This window comes from Anarhichas minor, unplaced genomic scaffold (genome assembly GCF_050575085.1).
Source record: "Anarhichas minor isolate MPS153535 unplaced genomic scaffold, ASM5057508v1 ptg000018l, whole genome shotgun sequence".
Classification (NCBI taxonomy): Eukaryota; Metazoa; Chordata; class Actinopteri; order Perciformes; family Anarhichadidae; genus Anarhichas; species Anarhichas minor.
In genome coordinates this window covers 9896686-9917966 of record NW_027466464.1, presented here as the reverse complement: position 1 = coordinate 9917966, position 21281 = coordinate 9896686, and the positions used below count along the sequence as shown (strand labels likewise).

At 47.8% G+C, this 21281-nt stretch overlaps 1 protein-coding gene across 3 annotated transcripts in view; it reads left to right on the top strand.

Annotated features, from left to right (window-relative positions):
• Nucleotides 1-21281, top strand: part of nrp2a (neuropilin 2a) — a 53335-nt gene that overhangs the window by 24585 nt on the left and 7469 nt on the right. For 2 of the 3 annotated variants that reach the window (XM_076095052.1, XM_076095054.1), the window contains exons 5-15: nucleotides 623-778; nucleotides 1414-1583; nucleotides 2241-2396; nucleotides 8452-8596; nucleotides 10248-10423; nucleotides 10726-10905; nucleotides 11014-11158; nucleotides 15430-15510; nucleotides 15673-15777; nucleotides 18904-19169; nucleotides 19881-19977. In XM_076095052.1, the coding sequence (XP_075951167.1) occupies nucleotides 623-778; nucleotides 1414-1583; nucleotides 2241-2396; nucleotides 8452-8596; nucleotides 10248-10423; nucleotides 10726-10905; nucleotides 11014-11158; nucleotides 15430-15510; nucleotides 15673-15777; nucleotides 18904-19169; nucleotides 19881-19977 (1677 nt within the window). The remainder of the gene's footprint in view (nucleotides 1-622; nucleotides 779-1413; nucleotides 1584-2240; nucleotides 2397-8451; nucleotides 8597-10247; nucleotides 10424-10725; nucleotides 10906-11013; nucleotides 11159-15429; nucleotides 15511-15672; nucleotides 15778-18903; nucleotides 19170-19880; nucleotides 19978-21281) is intronic. The other variant, XM_076095053.1, reaches the window with a different exon arrangement.

The window sequence follows — 21281 nt, the reverse complement described above, 5'->3', positions numbered from 1 at the left end:
TTTGATAGCTGAAAACAATTTGTGGCATTCAAAGTTGAGAATTAGGAGGAAATTAAAGTGTAACCCAGTTCCAGTGAGCCGAGTCCTCTGGCATGAAAGAGGGACAGGAGACAAGACGGAAGGGGGAAGAATTTAGTGTCTGGTGAGGGAGCTACTCTTGAGACTATTGTAATCCTCGCTAGTATGTGTGTGTGTGTGTGTATGTGTGTGTTTTTTGTGACCATGTGTGTGTCTGCAGCTGATCCCAGTGCAGCTTGCATTAAGGCAGGGATTCCAATCCCCCTGCTGGGCCCTGGCTGAGACACACATGGCAGATGGAGGGATGGACAGGAGAGAGAAGGGAGAGAGAGGAATGATGGGAGGGAGAAATGTGGGGGAAGCGTGCTGTGACTCATTAGACAACGCTTACTGAAGCAGCGTGGCCACTGGAAACCTGTCTTTGCAGGGCTGGATCGCTTTTACTATTTACTATTTTACTACTCAGTTTTTCAAAATAAAAGCGCAATAACTTTTAATGGAATATCACCCTGAAAACGACTTAAAAATCTAACTTTTTAGATCAAGACAACCTACAACATAAAACATGTTTACCTCGGTTTGATTCATGTGTGTGTGTCTGCAGTGTCTCCTCTGATCGGCCGGTACTGCGGGACAAAGATCCCTCCGGAGATCCAGTCGTCCTCCGGCCTGCTGTCCCTCTCCTTCCACACCGACATGGCCGTGGCCAAAGACGGCTTCTCCGCCCGCTACAACATGACGCACAAAGAAGTCAGCGACTGTGAGTGCGAGATAACTTAAAAGCGAGTGTGTGTTCGCACACATGCGGATGCTCTCTGTGTCGGTTTGTTTACCTGTTTTCATCAACGCCTCTATTTTCTCCCTTTCAACAGTTTCTTCTCCGTCATCTCTGCTGACACTCATCTTTCCTTCTTCATCTTTCACTCCTCTTACCCTCTCGATCTTTTCAGCTTTGCCAACTTTAATGCTATTTAAATCTCGGCGCGCTCTCTCAACCCCCTCTCAGTCTATTTCGCTCCCTCCTAAGAGAGCGCCGTTTCTCAGAAGCAGACTCCTACTATTTTCTTTCAGAATATAAATTAACTTCACCTCAATTTACCTCTGCTCACCTGTTGGGCTGCTTTCCGTCTCCCTTTGCCCTTTCTCTGTCTGGATTTACATTTTCCTCTCTGTCTTCAAGCTCTATAATATGTTACTTAGATCTTCCCTGTCAGTCTCTTTAAAAATGTTCTTGCACCTGTCATCCATTCGATTCAGCTTTCCTTCCTCTTTTTATTTTTAAAGCTGCTTTTTCATCTCCACTGTAAAGCCGCGTCAACAAATATACAGTTAACGCTTTGCTTTCTCCGTCCCCCCCCCCCCCGTCCCCCCGCTCCCCTCTCTTTGTCCCACCAGCGTTCCACTGCAGCATGGCGCTCGGCATGGAGTCGGGGAAGATCAGCGACGATCAGATCACCGCCTCGACAACCTTCTACGACAACCGCTGGTTGCCGCGGCAGGCCCGTCTCAACAACGACGACAACGCCTGGACGCCTTCAGAGGACAGCAACAAGGAGTACATACAGGTCAGGTTTTAACAAGTGGAAAATATAACAAGTTCCAGCTGTGGTGTGACCATAAAGACCACACGAAGAGAAATCGGAATCAGCATTGCATTCACTTCCTGCGAACAAAGATGTCTCAGTGACGCTAGAGTAGAGGAGAGGATGCACCTCTCGTATGCGGTGAAGACATACAGCAGGACCGCTGAGAGGAACTAGAGGAACTGCGAACTGATGATAAGGAAGTGCTTCTGCGCTCTCAATCTTTCCTGTCTCGAACACACACTGGCCCCCAACGTGCATGCATGCATACGTAGACACACACACACACACAGGAGAATGCACCGTGATTGATGAAGGTGCTCTCCAGGAATACATCCGAACACTACGCCATTGATCTTTGCCTGCAGCCTTCCTCCCCTTGCACACGACAATGCGAAGATTTGCACACACACACACACACACACACACCACCTAAGCTCCCTCAGCAGTAGGCCACAGTCGGTGTCCATCCCCTGCTGTCTGTGTGACAGATAGACACAGCAGCTGGTCTGTCTCTGTTATCTACATCAGCCCTGAGCCCCACGAATCCCTTCAGCAATCTATACAGTCGCCCTAATACTGGGTTCTATTCTCCTGTTCGAGTTTTTAATTATTCCTCTTCTGCTTTCCCTTTTCTAGGTTGACCTCCACTTCCTGAAGGTTTTGACGGGAATCGCAACACAGGGGGCCGTTTCAAAGGAGACGCAGAAGTCCTACTACGTCACTACCTTTAAACTGGAGGTCAGCACCAACGGGGAGGACTGGATGGTCTACCGGCACGGCAAGAACCACAAGGTAGGAACCAGCACTAGAGATAAAAGCAGACCTCCTTATCCAGGACATGGACTTGTAGTTTCAAGAGCCTGTTTCTCTAACCTTTACTCTACCATCATAATATTTTCTCCAACAACAGAGGCTGTAGTGTTCGTCCCAGAGCCGTATCAATAGATGGAACATTCCTGCAGCAGTCATTCCCCTTCTAGGACTGTTTATGAACCTGAGTCATGACCCCAGTCATGAGGCAGAGAAAGAGGGAATGGGAGGGAGGAAGAGATAGAGATAAAGAGAGGAGGGGAAGCTGACAAACAAGAACAATGGAGTCCTCTATGTGCCCTTATCTAGGCTTGCTATGTATCATCTCTCTCTCACATCAACGTGCAAATAAACACACGCCGGGGGGTTGTGGACTCACACCAGGTGTGCACTGAGCAAGTTTGGGTGTTTCATAGCAACATTATTTGACGTTTAGTGCTTTGTGTGTAAGGTGTGTGGGGGGGGGGGGGGGGGGGGCTTGTATATGAACATATATACAGTGTAGGTTGTTGTTGTCGTGTCCTACAGTAAGCCCGTCTCCAGGGCATTTGAACTCCGCCCCTCATATCTGGGCTAAGGTCACTGTGGATTGCAAGCAGCCAAATAGAGAGTGGCAGCAGTGGGCGTGTGTGTGTGTGTGTGTGTGTGTGGAGGGTTAATCCACACTCCCTTACCCACACAGACCGGGGGCCCCCTTCTGTGTGTGCCAGTGATTGGTTTGGGTGGGTCCGGCGGGGGGTATTTGATGTGGAGATTATTGGGCGGAACGTGGATTTGACTTTAAAAGTCAACATCTGTGGGAGATATTAGAACCCCCCCCCCCCCCACACTCCTTCCACACACACACACAAAATCAACAGACCCTCCCTTTAAATAACCTCTGGCTGATCTCTCTCTCTGTCTGGAGATCTGTGCGTGTGTGCGCATATGTATGCGTGTAATCTGAGTCCACTAATCTGTCTGAGCAAAAAAATAAAAACTGCTCAGACGCTTTCAGACTGATGCATCAACATGCAATTTGGGAGCGCTGCTGCTTGTACGATCGCTTTGAAAATTTGAAAATTGGTTTTGCTTTGAGCTTTCAGAATGCACAACGTCCAGCAGCAGAATGAAAGATCAATAAAAGATAGCAGACACGTTTGACTCGGCTAACCAAAGAGTTTTGTGAATATTCTTTACTGGATATATATATTCCATATGAAATGTAGATGTGATTAAACACAGCATCTGTTTGTGATGATCATAAAGAACAGATGACAGCTTTTACTCCATGCGTGATGGGGGCTACCGCATTATGCGAAAAGGATTTATTGTTCATTCTCTGATGTGTCACACAGAGATCTCAGATTACAACTTTCTCCTTGTATTTTTGCAGACGGTGACGGATGGATTTGGATTCAGGGTCGACACTTTTGATTCATAGCGGACAATTTTCAGTCACGATTGAGCCCGACTTTATAATTAAACAGTTCACTGTACGGCCAGGTTCTCCTCCGGTCCCCGCAGGTTTGCGGTTGAATCTTCCGTGACTGCTAATCCACCGGTCCTGTCGTACAAACTCCCAGTTAGCCCGTCCTAAGCCCCCCAAAGAGCCCTTAAGTGGGTGAAACTCAAATCTCGTCAGGGGGTCTGTAATGACTGGGATTTGGCTCTTCTAATTGTCATTTAACAGTGAGCTCGAAAGCTAATGTGGCTTTGGAAGAGTGCGTGCGTCGGTGCTGTTTGTGGAAGGTTGAGCCGTGAGTGTGTCTGTGCATCAGATATGAATCACCCGTGAATAAAAGAGGATCGGCCCTGGCAGTTCTTGCCTCGCTGTGTTTGTTATTGGGGGCCATTTATTGTCAAGATTCATGATCTTATTTGCCGCGTTAACAAAGAGCGAAGGATTTAATGCCAATAAAGATTATTTGACAGAAAGAGAGGCAGAGGCTGAGAGGCTGAAAAAGGAAAGGCATTGTGGGAAATGAGCCTTTTTGTTTTTTTTGTAAAGAAATTAAAGTGCTGTCGGAAGAGAAAAACACCAGCGCTGCAGATTGCAATCACCTCAGTCACACCAGCACACAGCCGTTGTGCACGTCCGTGTGTGTGTGCACGTGTGTGATATATTTTTTTTCACTAGTTTTTTGCACGCCAACACGTTTTCAGTTTGACACCCATGTGATTTGTTAATTCTAAATCACACTACTCACATGCGCACCTCATTACTTGATGAGACGTGTGCACACTAAGGAATTGCATATCTCTCTCACACACGCACACACATACACATATTTTTTTAGCGATTGACACAGACACACACACACACACACACAAACAAATTTACATTAAAGGCACACACTGTCATCCGTCTGTGAGGAAAATCCCATCAGCCCCAGCGCTAACCAAGCATTGTGTTACTAAAAAGCATTGTGAGGCTGTGCTAAATCTGTCCAACACACACACCTGGGAGAAAAAAAAAACGCCTACACAGCATTTCAGCCTGCTCCTCTATCATACTGTGTCACACACCCTCATACAGATATGTTTTAAACTCATTCTTCAAGGTAATACATTAAACAAACTTTGACAGACTTGGACATAAAGTGGTGCAAGACAATTTCTAAGGATCACTGCGTCAACCACACACACACAGACACACACACATACATACACACCGTTAGCAAGTCTTAGGGCCAGTAGTGGAGAGCGGCCAGCTGGAACCAGTTCCTACTGTCAACATCTTCATACCGAGAGTGAGGGAGGGAGAAAATGTCTGGGGGGGGGGGGGGTAGAAAGAGAAAGACAGAGGGAATAACTAGAGCAAGAAGACAGGGATGAAGAGTGTAATGGACAGAGAAGGAGTCTGGGAATCGAGGGAACAACGCGGGGATGAAGAAGCGGCCGGGAAACGAATAATGTCTTGTGCAGAGCTCGCCGCGTCTCCCCGCGGTGCCATCAGCTTGAAGGAAAACACTGGCAGAGGATGGAGACATGTGCCAAAAACACAGTGTTGAGAGAGAGAAAAGAGAGAGATGGAAAATGAATCGAGCTCTGATGTATACATCTATCCACACCTCGTTTAACACATTTTCTTCCCACCAACTGTGAAATTCAGTCTGTTTTCGACTGGTCCAGAGCTGTAGATATGTCGAGGGTGTTTGCGACGCACCTTTCACGGTGACCTCCTTCTCCGGAGAGGTTATCAATAGTTAAACACCCATGGTGCCTGTGTCCCGCCAATGTCCACACAAATGAGTCTGGCATGCTGCTGTGTGTGTGCATGCGGGGCTTCGTTATATTTTCATGACTCTCTCCACACCAGGAGACACAACATGACAACGTTAATTATTCAGCCCAGCTCGCCAGCCTGTCACGTGACGGCTCACACAGACGCACATGTACAAAACAACATGCCAGTCGTCGGGCAGATTATAGAGGGGGCCCTGACAACAGGCTGGGAGCTTTGCCCACCTGCAATACCAGCATTCATTTCAAGTCACGTCCCACTGCGAGCTAGGCAAAAAGTAACCACGTTAGTCAAGTTGGTCAATGAGCAGCCATCTGCTCCCTCAGGCCATTGACCTTTAACCTTGGAAGGAATGAGTCAGGGGTCAAATGAGCGACCTCTCAGGTGCCCTGATAATAGACGGGAGGAAGTGGAGGAGACAGAAGAAGCCGAGAGCCGACTGACAACATCTCATTGGCCTCTCGCATGCAAAAGAAAAATGGAAAGAGCCTCCCGCGAGTCGATTCCCATTGAACGAACTGTTCTTTTTGTGTCAGTAATGTTGGCCAGATTCTCTGCTTTCATCCAAAGATGAAAATAAAGCGAAGCAGCAATATTGTAATGCACCAGCTAATGGCCTTTTAGTGATGACGGGCATCTTTACGACTGGAACATTGAACATTTCTGGGAAGGAGTGGACCGATTATTTTACAGACTTTTTCCGAACTTTATACTTTTGAAACTGGCCCTGATCATGCCACGTTTACATCGTTTATTTACCTGATAGTCTGTATTATTCATTCATAAATACTTGGATGGAGTATTTCCTGTTTCGGTGATGAATCTGTTCATTGTTCTTTCCTCCTTACTCGCCACCACTCCCTGCCTCCTCTTCCACATTCCTCCGCTCGTATTCAGTTATATCTGCTGCCCTCTATTCAACCTCATCTTTGTTTCCACCTCTCTCTCTCTCTCTCTCACCCGCCTCACCCCTCTCTTCATCTGTTTTCAACTATTCTTCTGAGGACTCTTCCTCCCTGCAGTCATTGTCTTGTTTTTCCCGTCCTCTCCGTCTGTCCTCCGTGCCGCTCTTTGTTCCACAGACCGAAAATATCTGGGAGCAGTAGAGATGGGTCGGTTGTATGCGAGGCAAACCCTCCATCATACGCTCGCCTTTGTGTGTGCATGCGTGGGTGTTTACATAACCCCCATAAGAGCCCGCATCCACTGTTTGGCCTCTTAGGTAAACACAACGGCTGCCTATCCTCAAATCCAGCAGCAGATACAGCCGAGATAGACCCGCTTATCTGTTCAAACACTCACGCTGCTTTGTATTACCAGTGTCAGCTCCTCTTGATTAAATCAGGCCATGCCCAAAATCAAATAAAACCCCTCGAGTAGGATTTTGAAGCCCCATCACTCATATTCCCACTGGTTATGGAATTTCTGGAATATAATATCTTTTTTTTTTTTTGGGGGGGGGGGGTGGCATGCGCCAGACAGGGAATTTCATAAATGGGTCACTTTACACCAATATAATATTTTTTAACTCGAACGGAAAATCACACTGTTTATCAACATCATCAAAATAAGAGGGAATTTTTTAGGCTACGGGAACGTGCTTTGGTTTGATCATCCTGTGCTTGGATTAGAGTAAAGGATCTTTTGTAGGGTGTAGGGATCTTTTTTAAGAAGTGATGCCTTTAATCTTTAATTCAGCTGCTTGTAGCAGTTGTCTTTCCGTCTCTTTATTGTGCGTAGTGGCTCTGACGTTAGCCAGTGTGGATTTTGCGAATAACTGTTGGTCTCCTATCAGCCGACCCGGTCGACCACAGACAGATAGAGTGAATGACACTTAACAGTCAGTCAGTGAAAAGACACTTCCCCTGCTGGGTGTGTAGGATGTGTGTGTGTGTGTGTGTGTGTGTTTGTGTGGGTTCCTGTGTTTCCTGTGCCTTTGTGTGTGTGGTTTCAGTTTGTAGCCACCAACAAGAGGAAGAAAGGCAATATGGGTCAGAGAGGATGTGTGCAGAGATATCAGGCAATTTAAGAGGAAAATGGATGGAGGTGTTGAGATGCAGAGGGAGGAGCTGGTAGGAAGAGGAAGTTATTCACAAACAGAGAGATGTAGTTTTGCGAAAACGTGTGTGACACAAAAAGGAAAGATAGGAAGACTCGTGTCCGTCATTGAATGTCCCCATCCAAGCTTTTTCTGCCCAAAGCAGGAAGTAACCTGACCACCCTGGTTACATTTGCCCTCCGACCCCTGCTGCCCCGCCCCGCCGCTTAAGAGCAAATGGAAGGAAGCGAGTTCGCGGAGAATAAGTGAATGTTGATGCTTTGGGAAGTTAATTTCACTCACATCCTGCCCACCTGGTGAGACTTCCTGCGTCTGACGGCCAATCATGTTTGGTCGTGTCAGGTCATGTCTCCCGCAGCCTCCTATTCGGCAACCAGCACGGAGGTGTGTGGAGGTTGGTGTATGAGTGAGCAGTGTGTGTGTGTGTGTGTGTGTGTGAGAGAAGCCCTCCATCCATCGCCGGGCTTTCCCAGCCTTCCAGCGCCGAACCTTTGACCCCAAAACACATCGACAGCTGGGCTGGTGACATTGGATCCGTGTTTGGGTTGTCTCTGCTTTGTCCGGCCTGCCACTGTGTGTGTGTGTGTGTGTGTGTGTGTGTAGCCAAGCGAAACCGCGCACTGTGGGTGGGTGTAGGGCAAGAGTGTGTGTGTGTGTGAGAAAGGGAGAGATAAGACTCATACCGGTATGAGCAGTACATCTCCTTCTGGCAGTAACCTTTGTTTGCCTTCTGTTTGTCTCTGTGTTCCCAGATTTTCCACGCTAACACAGACCCAGCCGAGGTGGTTCTGAACCGCGTCCCACAGCCAGTTCTGGCCCGGTTTGTCCGTATACGACCACAGACCTGGAGGAACGGCATCGCCCTGCGATTCGAGCTCTACGGATGCCAGATTACAGGTGTGTGTGTGTGTGTGTGTGTGTGTGTGTGGGCGTGTGCGCAACTTCCCCAACCTTTATTTTGCCTGAAGAAAGTTGACTTTGCCAGAATCCCCCGGCTTTGCGCTCCTACAGCTCGACTGAACAGAAACAACAGTTCTCTGCTGCACATTTGGTTCTTGTTCAAAGGCATTTCAGATCATTGAACATCTGCAAAAAATAACCTCCTAAACTGGAAAAAACAGGAACACACACACACACACACTCACACGTACATGTGCATTTCCACTCTTTCCCACACTCCCACTGCTATCTTTTAAACATAGAAAGCCTCCGGCTAATTAAAGGAAACTCTATTCTTCCTTCCAAAGGCACCACCCGTGTCATTTCTTCTTCACCGCGCTCGCTTTCTGTCTCCGTCTCCCACAGCGACGCCTCTTTTCCCTCTCGTGGCTTCAGATACTTTCGTTGCAGTGTCCTCTTTGCTCTGTGAGCTCCTCTATATTGAGAAATGAGTTCCGATCAATCATTCATGGCTCCCTGTTCACTCTGACATCAGAAACTGTGATTCGCCTCAGCCTCAACAGCTGCTATTGAAATAACTATTAGCTCTTACGGTACAGGTACACACACACACACACACACACACACACAGGCGGGCTTCTAAATATAGCAGATGACCTCAAAAGCATGCACACCCTTTGAAATGTACACAGACACCACCCACCGGCACGCACGTACACACACATAAACACTTCCTGTGCCTTTTATTCATTATTTACATCTCCTGCTTTTGCAGTGACATAACAGCATGAAACTTTGATCTGTGTTCTCTTAAACCGTCAGCACAACTAACATCTCCCCATCTCCCTTCTTCCTGCCCTTTCTCTCTTCCTCAAGCTCTCGCTACCTCTCCACGCTCACCCGCCACCCGCAGTCTCTTGCTCCTCCTCCATCCTTCCCTCTCCCACTGTTTGTCTCCGTAGGAGTCTCATCTTGCTCTCCTCCCAGCTTCCCCAAGCCGTCATCCTCGGCTCTGACTCTTTTTCTCCCCCGCACTCTTTCCTCCCTCTACTTCTCTGCCACCCGACTCCTCGTATTATACCTCTCTTATCCCCTTAATCCCCATTTCTCCCTCTCACCAACTCCCTCTGCAAGTTACTGTCAATGCTACCCGCTCATCCATATCTGAATGAGCTTCATTTCCAAGAGCTTTTGCATGTATGCGGAAGCTTCCCTCAGTCACTGAGTGTTCATAAAATGTGCGCAGCGCAGTGAATAGAAAAGCTATTGTAGAGGAGAGACAATAACATATTTAGGATGTTTGTGTGAGATTGTGAAGGGCATGAATGCAAAGCAGGGGGGTTAAAGTATGCTTTTATCTCACTAATGGCCGTCTAATTGCGCATATTGAACATGAAGCAATAGTGCTGCGCTACACATCTCTTTTCCTCCAGTCCCTCACCTCAGCCTCTCCTGTTCGCTCCAGTCTACACTCCTAATGCTCAGTGGCCAGGAGTGCAATTCTGTGGTGAAGCTTAACAGCTCCCAGGCGGGAATATGTGTAACAGAGTGTATGTTAGGTCATCGCTGAAACTTCTCCATCAACCTTGCGGCCCCCCCCCGAGGTGAAGGTTAAAGTTATCTCTGCCCTCTCCGCTTTCCACTCCAGATGCTCCGTGCTCAGACCTGCAGGGCCTGCTGTCCGGCCTGCTCCCCGACGCCCAGATCTCCGCCTCCTCCAGCCGGGACATGGTGTGGAACCCTGGGACCGCCCGCATGGTGGCCAGTCGCTCCGGCTGGTTCCCGGCCCCAGCACAGCCCCTGGCTGGAGAGGAGTGGCTTCAGGTACGAAGGGGTTTTAAATGCACTTCTTCAACATTTTGGCCGCGTGTTTCCGGTGCCATTGGGTCACATAAAGTCTGGTTGTGGTGTCGTTTCTTCAGGGTAATTGTTACTTTCACGGTTAAAATGTCATGTTGTTTCAATAATAAGTACTTTTAAATTCTGGCTTCCACGTAGAGTCATTCCAGCCGCCAGAGGCGAGCAAGCTAAAACAAGAAGCACACGGCTGCAATAAAACATAAGCATGTGTTGTTTTGTGTAAAGCACCATGTCGCCATGCGTTTATCTAAATCTCATCTCTGCAGGTGGACCTCGGCGTGCCGAAGACGGTGCGCGGTGTGATCACGCAGGGCGCAAGGGGAGGGGACGCAGGAAGTGGGGCGACCACGGATAACCGGGCGTTTGTCAGGAAGTACAAAGTGGCACACAGCCTGAATGGGAAAGAGTGGAATTTCATCATGGACAGCAAGACCAGCCTGCCAAAGGTGGGTTAAGGAAGGAAGATAGTGACGTGTTTGTGTCTGCAAAAAACCCTCCCCCACATACAGACAAACCATCAAGATGACTTTTGTTTTTGTGTATTTCTTGGACAGATTTTTGAGGGGAACACGCACTACGACACCCCGGAGCTGCGCCATTTTGAGGAGATAGTGTCCCAGTACATCAGGCTTTATCCAGAGAGGTGGTCTCCAGCAGGGATCGGGATGAGAGTGGAGATACTTGGCTGTGACCTTCCAGGTAGGACATTCTGCTGTTGCTTATGTGACAGCGGATCATTTTATATATGATAATTTCTACACTATTCCAGGCTGAATTATTTGCCCCGAGCTCTAATAAAGTGATCCAAACAGAACTCAACGGACCTTGAGGAAGGTGGGAAAGTGGGGTTTTGCATTAGATATGCATGAGAGTCATTAGAGTCTGCCAGAAGTGAAGGGAGAAAGTGATAGCGCGATGAAAGCTTGACCCTCAAAGGTTACGATTTTGAGAGATTGTTTCACCTGGAAAATATGAGATAGTTACAACAAGTGCTGGCGTCGGCAGGGAGTGGACAGGGTTCGGTTTGAAGGAATGCGTCCCCAGAGAGAGAGAGGGAGAGAGGGAGAGGGATCATTTGGTTTGTTCACTTTCCAGCGTGGTCTGTTATCCAGATGTGAGGTAGCGCTGGAGAAACACAGACACATTCAACCGATCTCGCAGACATCTGGACCCCTTACAACTCCCTCTGTGCCTTAACAGGATGACTATCTGTCTATACAGCACAACATGTTCGGCACTTACATACACACACACACCGCTGTACTGTAATCACACCACTATACATGCCATTTAGCTGTCGTTGAGGTGATTTGTGTGTGTGTGTGTGTCAGCGCGTGTGTGTTTGTGTGCTTGTACAAGTGCTGATGAAGTGCACTGCTCTCTAGTCGAAGAGAGATGAATTATAAACGTCTTCTTATTGATGGTCTCGCTTTCTTACGTAGGTCGTGTAGAGACTTCAGTGTTAAATTGAGACTGTTTCATAACCAGTTAAAAGTTCCACAGTAACTTAAAGAAGAGCACATCATCATTATCACCATTTATGGGGACACAAAGTCAAAAATAAGCTGATGATGGAGCACAATTGTGCTTAAATTCATGTGCTCATGAAAGTGTTTACTTCTGCTAAACACTGTGGGAGGGGCAAAAACAGGAACAGAAATCGCCAAATATGGAAACAGAACAACAGAAACAAAAAACCCCATGGTGAAGGATTACCACTTTTTGCACAGGGGGGGGGGGGGGGTGATTTTTATCAGATGGTGTGGGGGGTTTGAGGGAAACGCGTCAAAGAAAACTGCTGCTGAGGGTCACACATTGTTCACAGGCCTCCATAGCTCAGCATGAATAGTGAATTACTGCTGACATCCTGCAAAGCATTCACTTCCTCTAACACTCAAACTATTCGCTTCTTTCTGTTCTGCCCGCTGTTGAATTTCTTCTCCTTTGTATGAATTGAGAAGTATTTATTGTTTTTATCACAAATCTTGCTTAGTGTAAAATAGCAGCAGTGAGGCTGGTCTCTCTCCCCGTTCCTACACTTGGTTGCAGTTCTTTCTTTTCCCACCCTGAGGCCCAGTGCGTGGGTCTGTCAATGGTTTTGTTCTATTCTTTTTCGGTACCATGCCTCCTCTCCTTTCCTCCTCCGTTACTCATCTGCTGTCGGTCTTGACTCCTTCCGTTTCCCCATGTTGACGCACAACTATCTCTCTCACACACACACACATTCACAGCCTCTACAGTGACTATTTTTGTTCCAGTGTACGTGCTCCAAAAATGCAAAATTTATGAGCTCAGGAAGGACATTTTAGAGACTGATCTGTAAAAAAAAAAAAAAAAAAAAAGCAGAATATCATCTCCCCCTTTTTCCAGGACGGATCATTTCAGTCTTAGGAGCGCTGAGTTGTAGCTCACACATGCACATACACACCTGTGATGTAAATCTCAGGTGTCTCAGCTTCACAGTAGCTTCCTAGTTCCTTCAAAACATAAGTAAATATGGTGGAGCTCACTATAAAATTATGAGACTTTTCTCAGTTTAGTCCTATACTTATTTTGGCTGGTCGTATAAGTTCTTTATATAATGTCATAATATCCCGTCCGTTGTGTGCGTGTGTGTGTGTGTGTGTGTGTCTGTGTGTGTGCGTGTGTGTGTGTGTGTATGAACGTTGATCTGAGCACTTAACCCCACCCACCAGAATATAAAACAATGGTTACTTATCTTTCCCATCATGTTCTTTTGGGTTTTATGTGTGTGAGTGTGCGTGCATGTGCATCCATTTCTTTGTGTATGTGTGTGTGTGTGTGTGTGTGTGTGTCTAAGACTGCCAAGCAGAGATTTACTGAAAAGCTTTCTACATAATTGAAGATTTTTTTTCCTCTCTTCTCTGACATATCGCTGAGTCAGATTCTTTTGGAGGGAGCAATATCTTTTAGCAGAGAGCTCTTTCCACCCCATGTGTACGTGTGTGTGTTTTGGGTGTGTCTGCGTGTCGAAAACAATAAGCAGGCGCGTGTGTGTGTGTGTGTGTGTGTTTTTGCGAGCATGTGTGCGTGCACGTGCCACTGCAGTGTGTGTTTGTACGTGAGAGTGTGCGCCTCCATTATCTATGCCAGCAGCTCCCCTGGGTCCAGTTTTTAAGTGTCGCTGTCTCATCCCGTGCATGATGATGACTTGCATCATCACCTGCAGCAGTAGACACATTATGTAAGGCAACACTCCGCTGCAGAGGGACTTCTCCTGCACTGCAAGGCCTCCTCTGCTGCGCATGTACAGCAGGCCTGCTTGTGCACACACGGGCCTCTTCACGCAGCTCCGTGCCGTCGCACACATCAAGGCGCAGGGCTTGGGGCAGGGTAGGCAGGTCGCATACGTTCGTTCTCACTTCGTCTCGCACAAACATACGCACACGCACAAGTCGGTCCCATTCCCATTGCCCCCGACACCCCTGTCACACCCTGGAAAGGTCAGCGCATTTAAACTGTGACAAGGCCTGACCTTTGAAAGCATAGAGTGCGCAGGAGCTGGGTAGAATCTTAATGGACTCGACCATGTGTTTTGGGTTTATGTGTGTTTCGTGGTACGCCTACGTGGGCGCCCAGGTAATGTATAGGCACTCTGCTTATTTTCACGCCTGGTCCCAAGGCTTGAGTGGGGGACGAAAAGGTTAGGCGAAAAAGCAAAAACAAAAGAGAAGAGATATAATTATAAGAGAGGGCGAACAAGAGATGGAGCCCTAGATTTGAGGAAGAGGGTCGCATTTGTTTGCCTTTGGTTCCCGGTGGGCCGGCAGCGATAAGAGTCTCATTAGGTAGTTAATGACAGGAATAAAGGACATGACATTAACGCTCGGTTAATGTCAGAAGCCGTCGCCAGCTGTGGCCGGCCCTTTCATGTCTGCAATTTCTCCAGCTAGGGCGCCGAAGCGCTCATTTCCACAGGAAGTTCCTTTAAGCGGATCAATTGTGTATCAAGCGGCGTTTGTGTCCCGTGGTGCCTTTAATGACAATGGTTGTCATGTACTAGAACCAGTAGGAGGCTCTAGTATTGCCACTAACAGTCGACCAGCAGAGGAAAGCGTTGTGATGAATCTGTGTGGCTTTTTATTTTTTATTTTAACTTTGTGTTTGCTCTCCCTTCTTCTGAGCGCGCGTGAGTTATAGAGGGAGCGAGACACTCTGTAACACACACGATAGTTCACACACGCACACAAGAAAAACAGAGCGGGAAACGGCAGTGTGTGTGTGTGTGTGTGTGTGCGCTCCGTATCCTCCCTGACAGCCAGTGAGTAGTCCCAGAGTGTGGTCATGCTGTCCAAGGTCGAGGGGAGTTTGTTAGACACGTCCATCCATCAGCCTTAACCCCACTTCTGTATGGATGTGAATGTGTCTGTGTATTAGCATGTGGACATGTGTGTGTGTCTGCATATCTGAGTCAGACACTGACGCCTGAGCACCCAGACACAACATGACGGGGGGGTGCCCCCCCTTGGGTGCTCTTGGGCTGTCTGTTCCTGCCTCCCTCTGTCTCTGGCACTCTGGGTGGGATGGAGACAGAAGCCGGGAGATGGAGTTAGTTTCGGACGATGACCTCACACTCTCAACTGTGACATGCGCTTTGATTCAGCCTTAATATACAGCACAGTGAGACGTACTGTTTATGTGCTGAATTATGGGTGAAAATGTCTTCTTCATCTAACACTCAACAACTATTAGCTTCTTCTAACTTACTTTGCTATCTAAATACAGGCAGAATGGAGTTATTAAAGGTGCATAAAGACACTGTACCTCATTACTTCCTGGTCCCTTCTGCCTTTGTTGCTTATCACTTCCTCTCACTTCTGTTTTTCCCGGCCCTCCCTCACATATGCTCCCGTGGAAGGAGAAACTCCACATAAATAATCCCTCAAACAAACATCGGGTGATTAATGTGTCCACTTTACAGCAATCTAATGTTACGTTTGTTTCCGCAGAAACCACCACGCCGGCCGAAACCGCCACGCCAACTCTGCCCGCTGACATTGACACCACCACCGTCCCCCTGGCGACTACAGGTGAGTCCAGGCGACGAAGTGTGTGACACGTGGTTTAATAGTCGTATTAGAAAACCAGTAACAAGAAGAGATGAAAGCCATTATGTAAAGCAGCTGTGAATGCTCCTTTATCTGAAATGATGTCTCATGCCTTTTTTTTGCCCTTTGGCTCTTCCTCCGCAGTAGCCACTTCTTCTTCATCCGACAGCGTGTGTGACTTCGACCACGGCCTGTGTGGGTGGACGCACGACCCCAACGCCCCTCTGCTCTGGTCCCTGCACAGCCACGGTGAGTCTCCTCGTCGTTCATGGGAAGACTCTGCTTGACTCACCGCCGCTGTCTGGTTAGCAGAACGACTCAGAGCCGCTTCGAGGTTTCTCTCAATGTAGCGAGCGCTTGATGGACAGTGACCTGCAGGGGCCGTCTGGATGGTTTTACAAACAATGCTGTGAGCAGCTCGTGTTGACTACCGACATCTTACGTTTTATTTTGGTGTCAGCTGCTTTGCTGCAGAGCTTTTATGTATGCAGCTGCAAGGAGGATTCCATTTGGGCACAGAAAATTGCACAAGCACAAATGCATTAAGTTCATTTTATCAACTTCACGGAGTCTAGACAAGACACTAATTAAATGGAGTCATTCTCGTTGTGCATCTCCATTGAGTTCTTTTTTTTCAATTTGATTAAAATAATTCCTTAAATTGACACCAGTCTAATTTAGCAGCGCCGTCGTCTGCCGGCCTCGCTGCTCTTTGCGAGCGGATGAAAATGAATCGAGGGAGCGAGAGGGACGCACACGCAGCAGCCTCACGTGCGACCTGCACCAGCTCTCTGTGTCAAAAACGCGCGACGTCTCGGCAAGAAGGGGTTAAGACCCGGTAGCTCCAATTAAGTTCAGAGCAGAAGATTCCAAAGGCGAGCAGTTATTCCCAGCCGTCCGTCACTGCCCCTCCATCACCGCAGGCACATCCCAGATGATGCTGTGTAGGATTCCATCTACTTAGACACCTTGAATAAATAATTATTAATTTTCTCTTCATACATACAGCTTTGGGCGTGTTATTAAAAACTATAGAAGATGTATGCTGCTGGGTTTAGGGAGTTTTATAGCTCTATATATAATTGTTCACAGGGTGTGTTAGGGATTCTTATCCCCACCTGGTTTTAAAATTCATTGGTTTCGAGCAAGTCTCCATGAAAGATTCAGCATTCCTCCAGCTGGAGAGAATTAAACAAGAGGCTCAGCATGCCCCCCCCCCCCCCCCCCCTTGTTTTGTCAAATTTGTGATGTCACCGGGGTCGTGTTCAGCAGGGCAACGGAATCTCACAGCAAAGGCAAAAAATGTTCCTGAAGCGTGACGAGTTTAGGTCACAGCCATCTTTGACAGGGAGCTTCAAAGCGGCTTCTTTCATCGCGGCCGGATCGGAAAAGGGTTGCTTAGATTAGTCAGGTTGTGGCTTTCATGTATGGAGTATCAATTCCAGCCGTTTTGACGCGCCATGCCAGCCTTTGATTCTCCCTGCCGATGTCAAAGGTCAGGAATCCCAGCCAACACAGGATCATTATTTCACTGCTATCAAATCACTGTTTAATCCTCAATAGGGTTCCTTTTTGTCATGTGACCCAGAAACCGTGATCTCCTCACCTCTTGACCTCCATCATGAAACCAATTATTTGGGCACAGAGGTGGAATTAGCCTCCATGTACTCTGATATTTGGCCTAATATACCCCCGCTAGTAAAAACATGCTAAATAGGCTTCATAGATTGCATGTTTGCTTCTCGCTGCAGGAGACCGCTGTGAAATGGATTAATAATGCTCTGTTGTGCTGCGGTCTCGATTATGAGCTGTCTGGCGAACAACTTGCACGACGACGGGGGGGGGGGGTTCGCTGCGAGTCGCCGCGCTTCAACGCCAGAGACGACGGAAGAAACACCTCGCAGAGTCGCAAATTTGTGTCACTTGCACAGCCTCTATAGGCCTATCCACACATGCAGTTCATACGCATGAAAACAGTGTCATGTGGAGCAAAGGGGGAAACACACACACACACACACTCATTCCAGGGCTGCGAAGGGCCATGGGACACACTGTCACACACTGTCTGAAGTGTCACACACAGGCAAGTCTGGGCGTATGGCGGGCAGAAGGGAGCTGTCAAGTCGGAGGAAGATTTGTCCCTCCAGATACCGCTTGTCGGATCTGCTGGAAAGACCGCAAGCACACACACACGCACGCACACACGCACGCACACAGCCAAAGGTTATCGACCCAGTCACTCAATAACTCGAGCACGGCTGGATGCTACTGTACGTTGGATAAAAAGCACATGCTGTGTTGAAGATAAACCTCGTGGTGTTCCTGGGAAAAGCAGACGCACTAAAATAAAAAACTACCCGTATGCGCCCTGATTTACTTCGCACTGCTTTTTCCTCGCTTGACAGAAAGGCACGTAGTTGCTCCGACACACACACACACACACGCAGTTGTACATGATAAAGCAGGTGATTTAATCTGCAGACATTTTCCCACCGGACCCACTTAAGAAATTCTTCACCAGACGCCTCCTTGAGTCACTCTCTCACACACACTCAAAACATACTGTAGGCCCACCAATCTCTCACAATGGAATTTGTCTCGGCATCCAATTTGCAAGCTAAACATCCTCTGGTGTAAACAAATGGAGCGGCGTGTTGGACTCTCCCGTTGTTTAAGTCATTTACCTGGAAGGGAATGAAGAGAAATAGCCCCCGAGGGTCTTGGCTGGAGTTCTGGTAGCATGACGCTCTCACTGGACCTATTCTTCTGTGTGTTTATATTTGTCATTTCCCTATTGTTTGGCGTGACTATTGTGTGCTCGTGATCCCGGTCCTGTTAGCAACTAGTGATTCATTTCTGTTTTTGTTTGAGATATCTGTAATTGTGTGAAAGCATACTGTACATGTGTGCATAAGGGTGTGTATATGTGTGTCTACGTCAGCCTGTATGTGATGATTAATGATTATAACTATGTATGGGCTCGTTCCATTTACAAAAGTCTTTGCATCCTTTCAAATTTCCTTGTTTTTATTGCCTCGAGGGCTGAAATGAAAACCCATTCAATCTTTTCTTCTCTTTTCTTTTGGCTGTAGCAACCAGCAAACTCAAGGTTAAAACAAACCTTTGCTCATTTATTGCACAGTGTTGCGACTACTAAAGCAGCTTGGTTGCATATTGTTTTTTTCACTTCATCTAATGTATTCCTGACTTCATACAATTCTGTTTTTAGTTTATCGGATTTTCAAAACACTGAAATCACCAAAGTTAGTCAGTACAATCGAAAGTAGAGCTGCAGTAAGAGTGTGTGGTGACGTTGACATTACAGTTCAAACACATGTGTTAAAGAGTGTCTTCATCTTACCATCTGCCCCGCAGAGCTCAACAGCTATCTGTACATGGACGCCAGCTTGAAGACGGAGCAGCAGCGAGCCCGGTTCGTGAGCCCCGTGGTGGCGGCCGACACCGGGCCCCTCTGCCTCCTCTTCTCCTACCAGCTGTGGGGGGAGGCCCAGGGCCACCTGAAGGTCCTGCTGCGGGACGCCCACAGCGAGGAGACCGTCCTGTGGACGCTGAAAGACGATCAGGGCCCCGTCTGGAGGGAGGGTCGTACCATCCTGCCTCGCTCGCCTAAAGACTTCCAGGTAGCTATAAACCCATCATTTTTTTAAGCTAAATAAAGAACTTTATTATCATGACAAAGTGCAAACACTGAAAGAGCATGGTCACTAGAAAAGTCCTAACAGCAATGCTATGAAAGCATCAGACTTCTGGCCAATATCAGCTGTAATAAAGTATGTCTGCTTGATAATAAGTATCTGGGTCAGACCCTTTGTTATACGTCTTCTCAGAAAGAGAAACGCGTCTTTTTTTCAGGGTCGGTTAGAGGGAGACACATTTATCTCAGAGCATATGAAGGCATCAGTTTCAATCTCTGTCACCTTAGGCCAGGTTTGACTTCAAAAGGAGCAAAAGTAAGCCATATTGTCTCTACTGGCTGTATGATTGTTCGGGGATCGTTGTGCATTTGTCAGAGACATCACAAGCAGTTAATGTTCTCATAAAAAAGTAAGTTGAAGAAGCTTGCAGAGAACAGGGGCGGGGGGGGGGGGGGATGATGATGATTGCAAGTGTTGAGTGCAACTTTGAAATCACAGGCACCGTATTAACTTTTCATCCCGTTCTCCTCCTCTTCCTCTTCCTCCTCCTCCCCCCTATGTGTCCCCGTTCTCAATTTGCCTCCACCCCCCTCCCCCCCCTCTGCTCCCTGTTGCCTTCATCCGTCTTCCTCTTCCTCCTTCTCTTTTTCAACTTTTACCTCCTCCTCTTCCTCTTCCTCCCCGGTTTTGCGGTAGGTTGTGATGGAGGGTTTCTTTGTGCACGGCACCAGAGGACACATCTGGATAGACAACATCCACATGAGCTCCAACACCCCTCTGAAAGAGTGTACACGTAAGTACACACACACACACACACACACACACACACTTTGGGACCAATTCTCTGACAGACAAACTTTATTTTTTTTTCTGCTTCAGTGTGCCAAATCTTCTCCATGCAGAAAAATATAGAGAAAATAAACAAATCCACATTTGACCCACCCACTCCCTCTCATCCTCCATCAACTCCGCCATCGCCTCGTCACCTCGACGCCATCAATCTGCCGTTTCACTTCCACCTCCTCCACTTTTAGCCTGAAGGTCCTTGAACAGTGGCACACATGAAGTGATAAACACCCACAATCCTCCCTCCACTCCCATCCCAGTTTCAGAGACATCCTCTCCTCCAAAGAGCCCACTGAATACAGAGATGAAAGGAGGAAGGAGAGGGAGGGACAGCATTTATTCCTCCACCAAAAAAAAAGGAAGAAGAAAAGAAGAATAGTAAAAGTAGGCCATAAACGCCCCGTGGGCCCCGGCGATGCTAATCTATGTTTTATTAGATTTCTCTTCTTCTCCTTCTCTCCTCTCCCTCCATCTCTTGTGCGCTCACTCCTCGGTCGTATTTGTAAACAGAGCTTTTTCCCGAGTCGTCAAAGGGAATTACTAGACAGGCTGTTTCCCGAGCAACTTTCTGGGTGCCTGGTGCAAGCCGAGCACCAGCGCAGCCTCCCTAATCTGGCCCGGGCAGGGGCTTTGGAGAGGGTCTTAAACAGATCAGAGACCGAGCCGGGGCTTCAGAGCCAAAAAAACTGCTTTGGAGCTGGACCCCGATGGGGAGCAGAGTGTCGTTAAGAGTTCCAAGCTAGCGGCAAACACTGCAGTGTGCTTTTAGTGTTGCATCCGTCGTTTTTGCGCATATGTGTGTGTCCTGAGTCTGGAGAGAGTCTAAGCAGCACAGCAGCTCGGAAGGCAAAGAGGACAGCCCAGATCCCCTCCTGCCTCCATGCTGCTGTGTTTCCTCCTTCCTCCCTTCCCTCCCCTCCTTCGCCACTCCCAAAGCATTCTGGGATGTTGCTTATCACCCAACGCAGTTGAGTTTTTCACAGTACGTTGGGGTTCGCGCCAAAAGGCGTCAGTTCCCAAGTCAGTTTCCCCCTCTTTTTTTTTCTCTCCCACCCGCCACACACACATAACACACTAAGACACACACACCAGTTTTTTGCATTTGCATTCCAGGCAATCAAAGTGAAGGTTCTGCTCTGTGCATTTGTAGCAGGCCCAAAAAAAAATAAAACCTTCCCGTTCCAGTTTAACTGGACGCGGCAGATAAACAACTTGAAATGCGTGAACGCAGACACACACACACACACACAC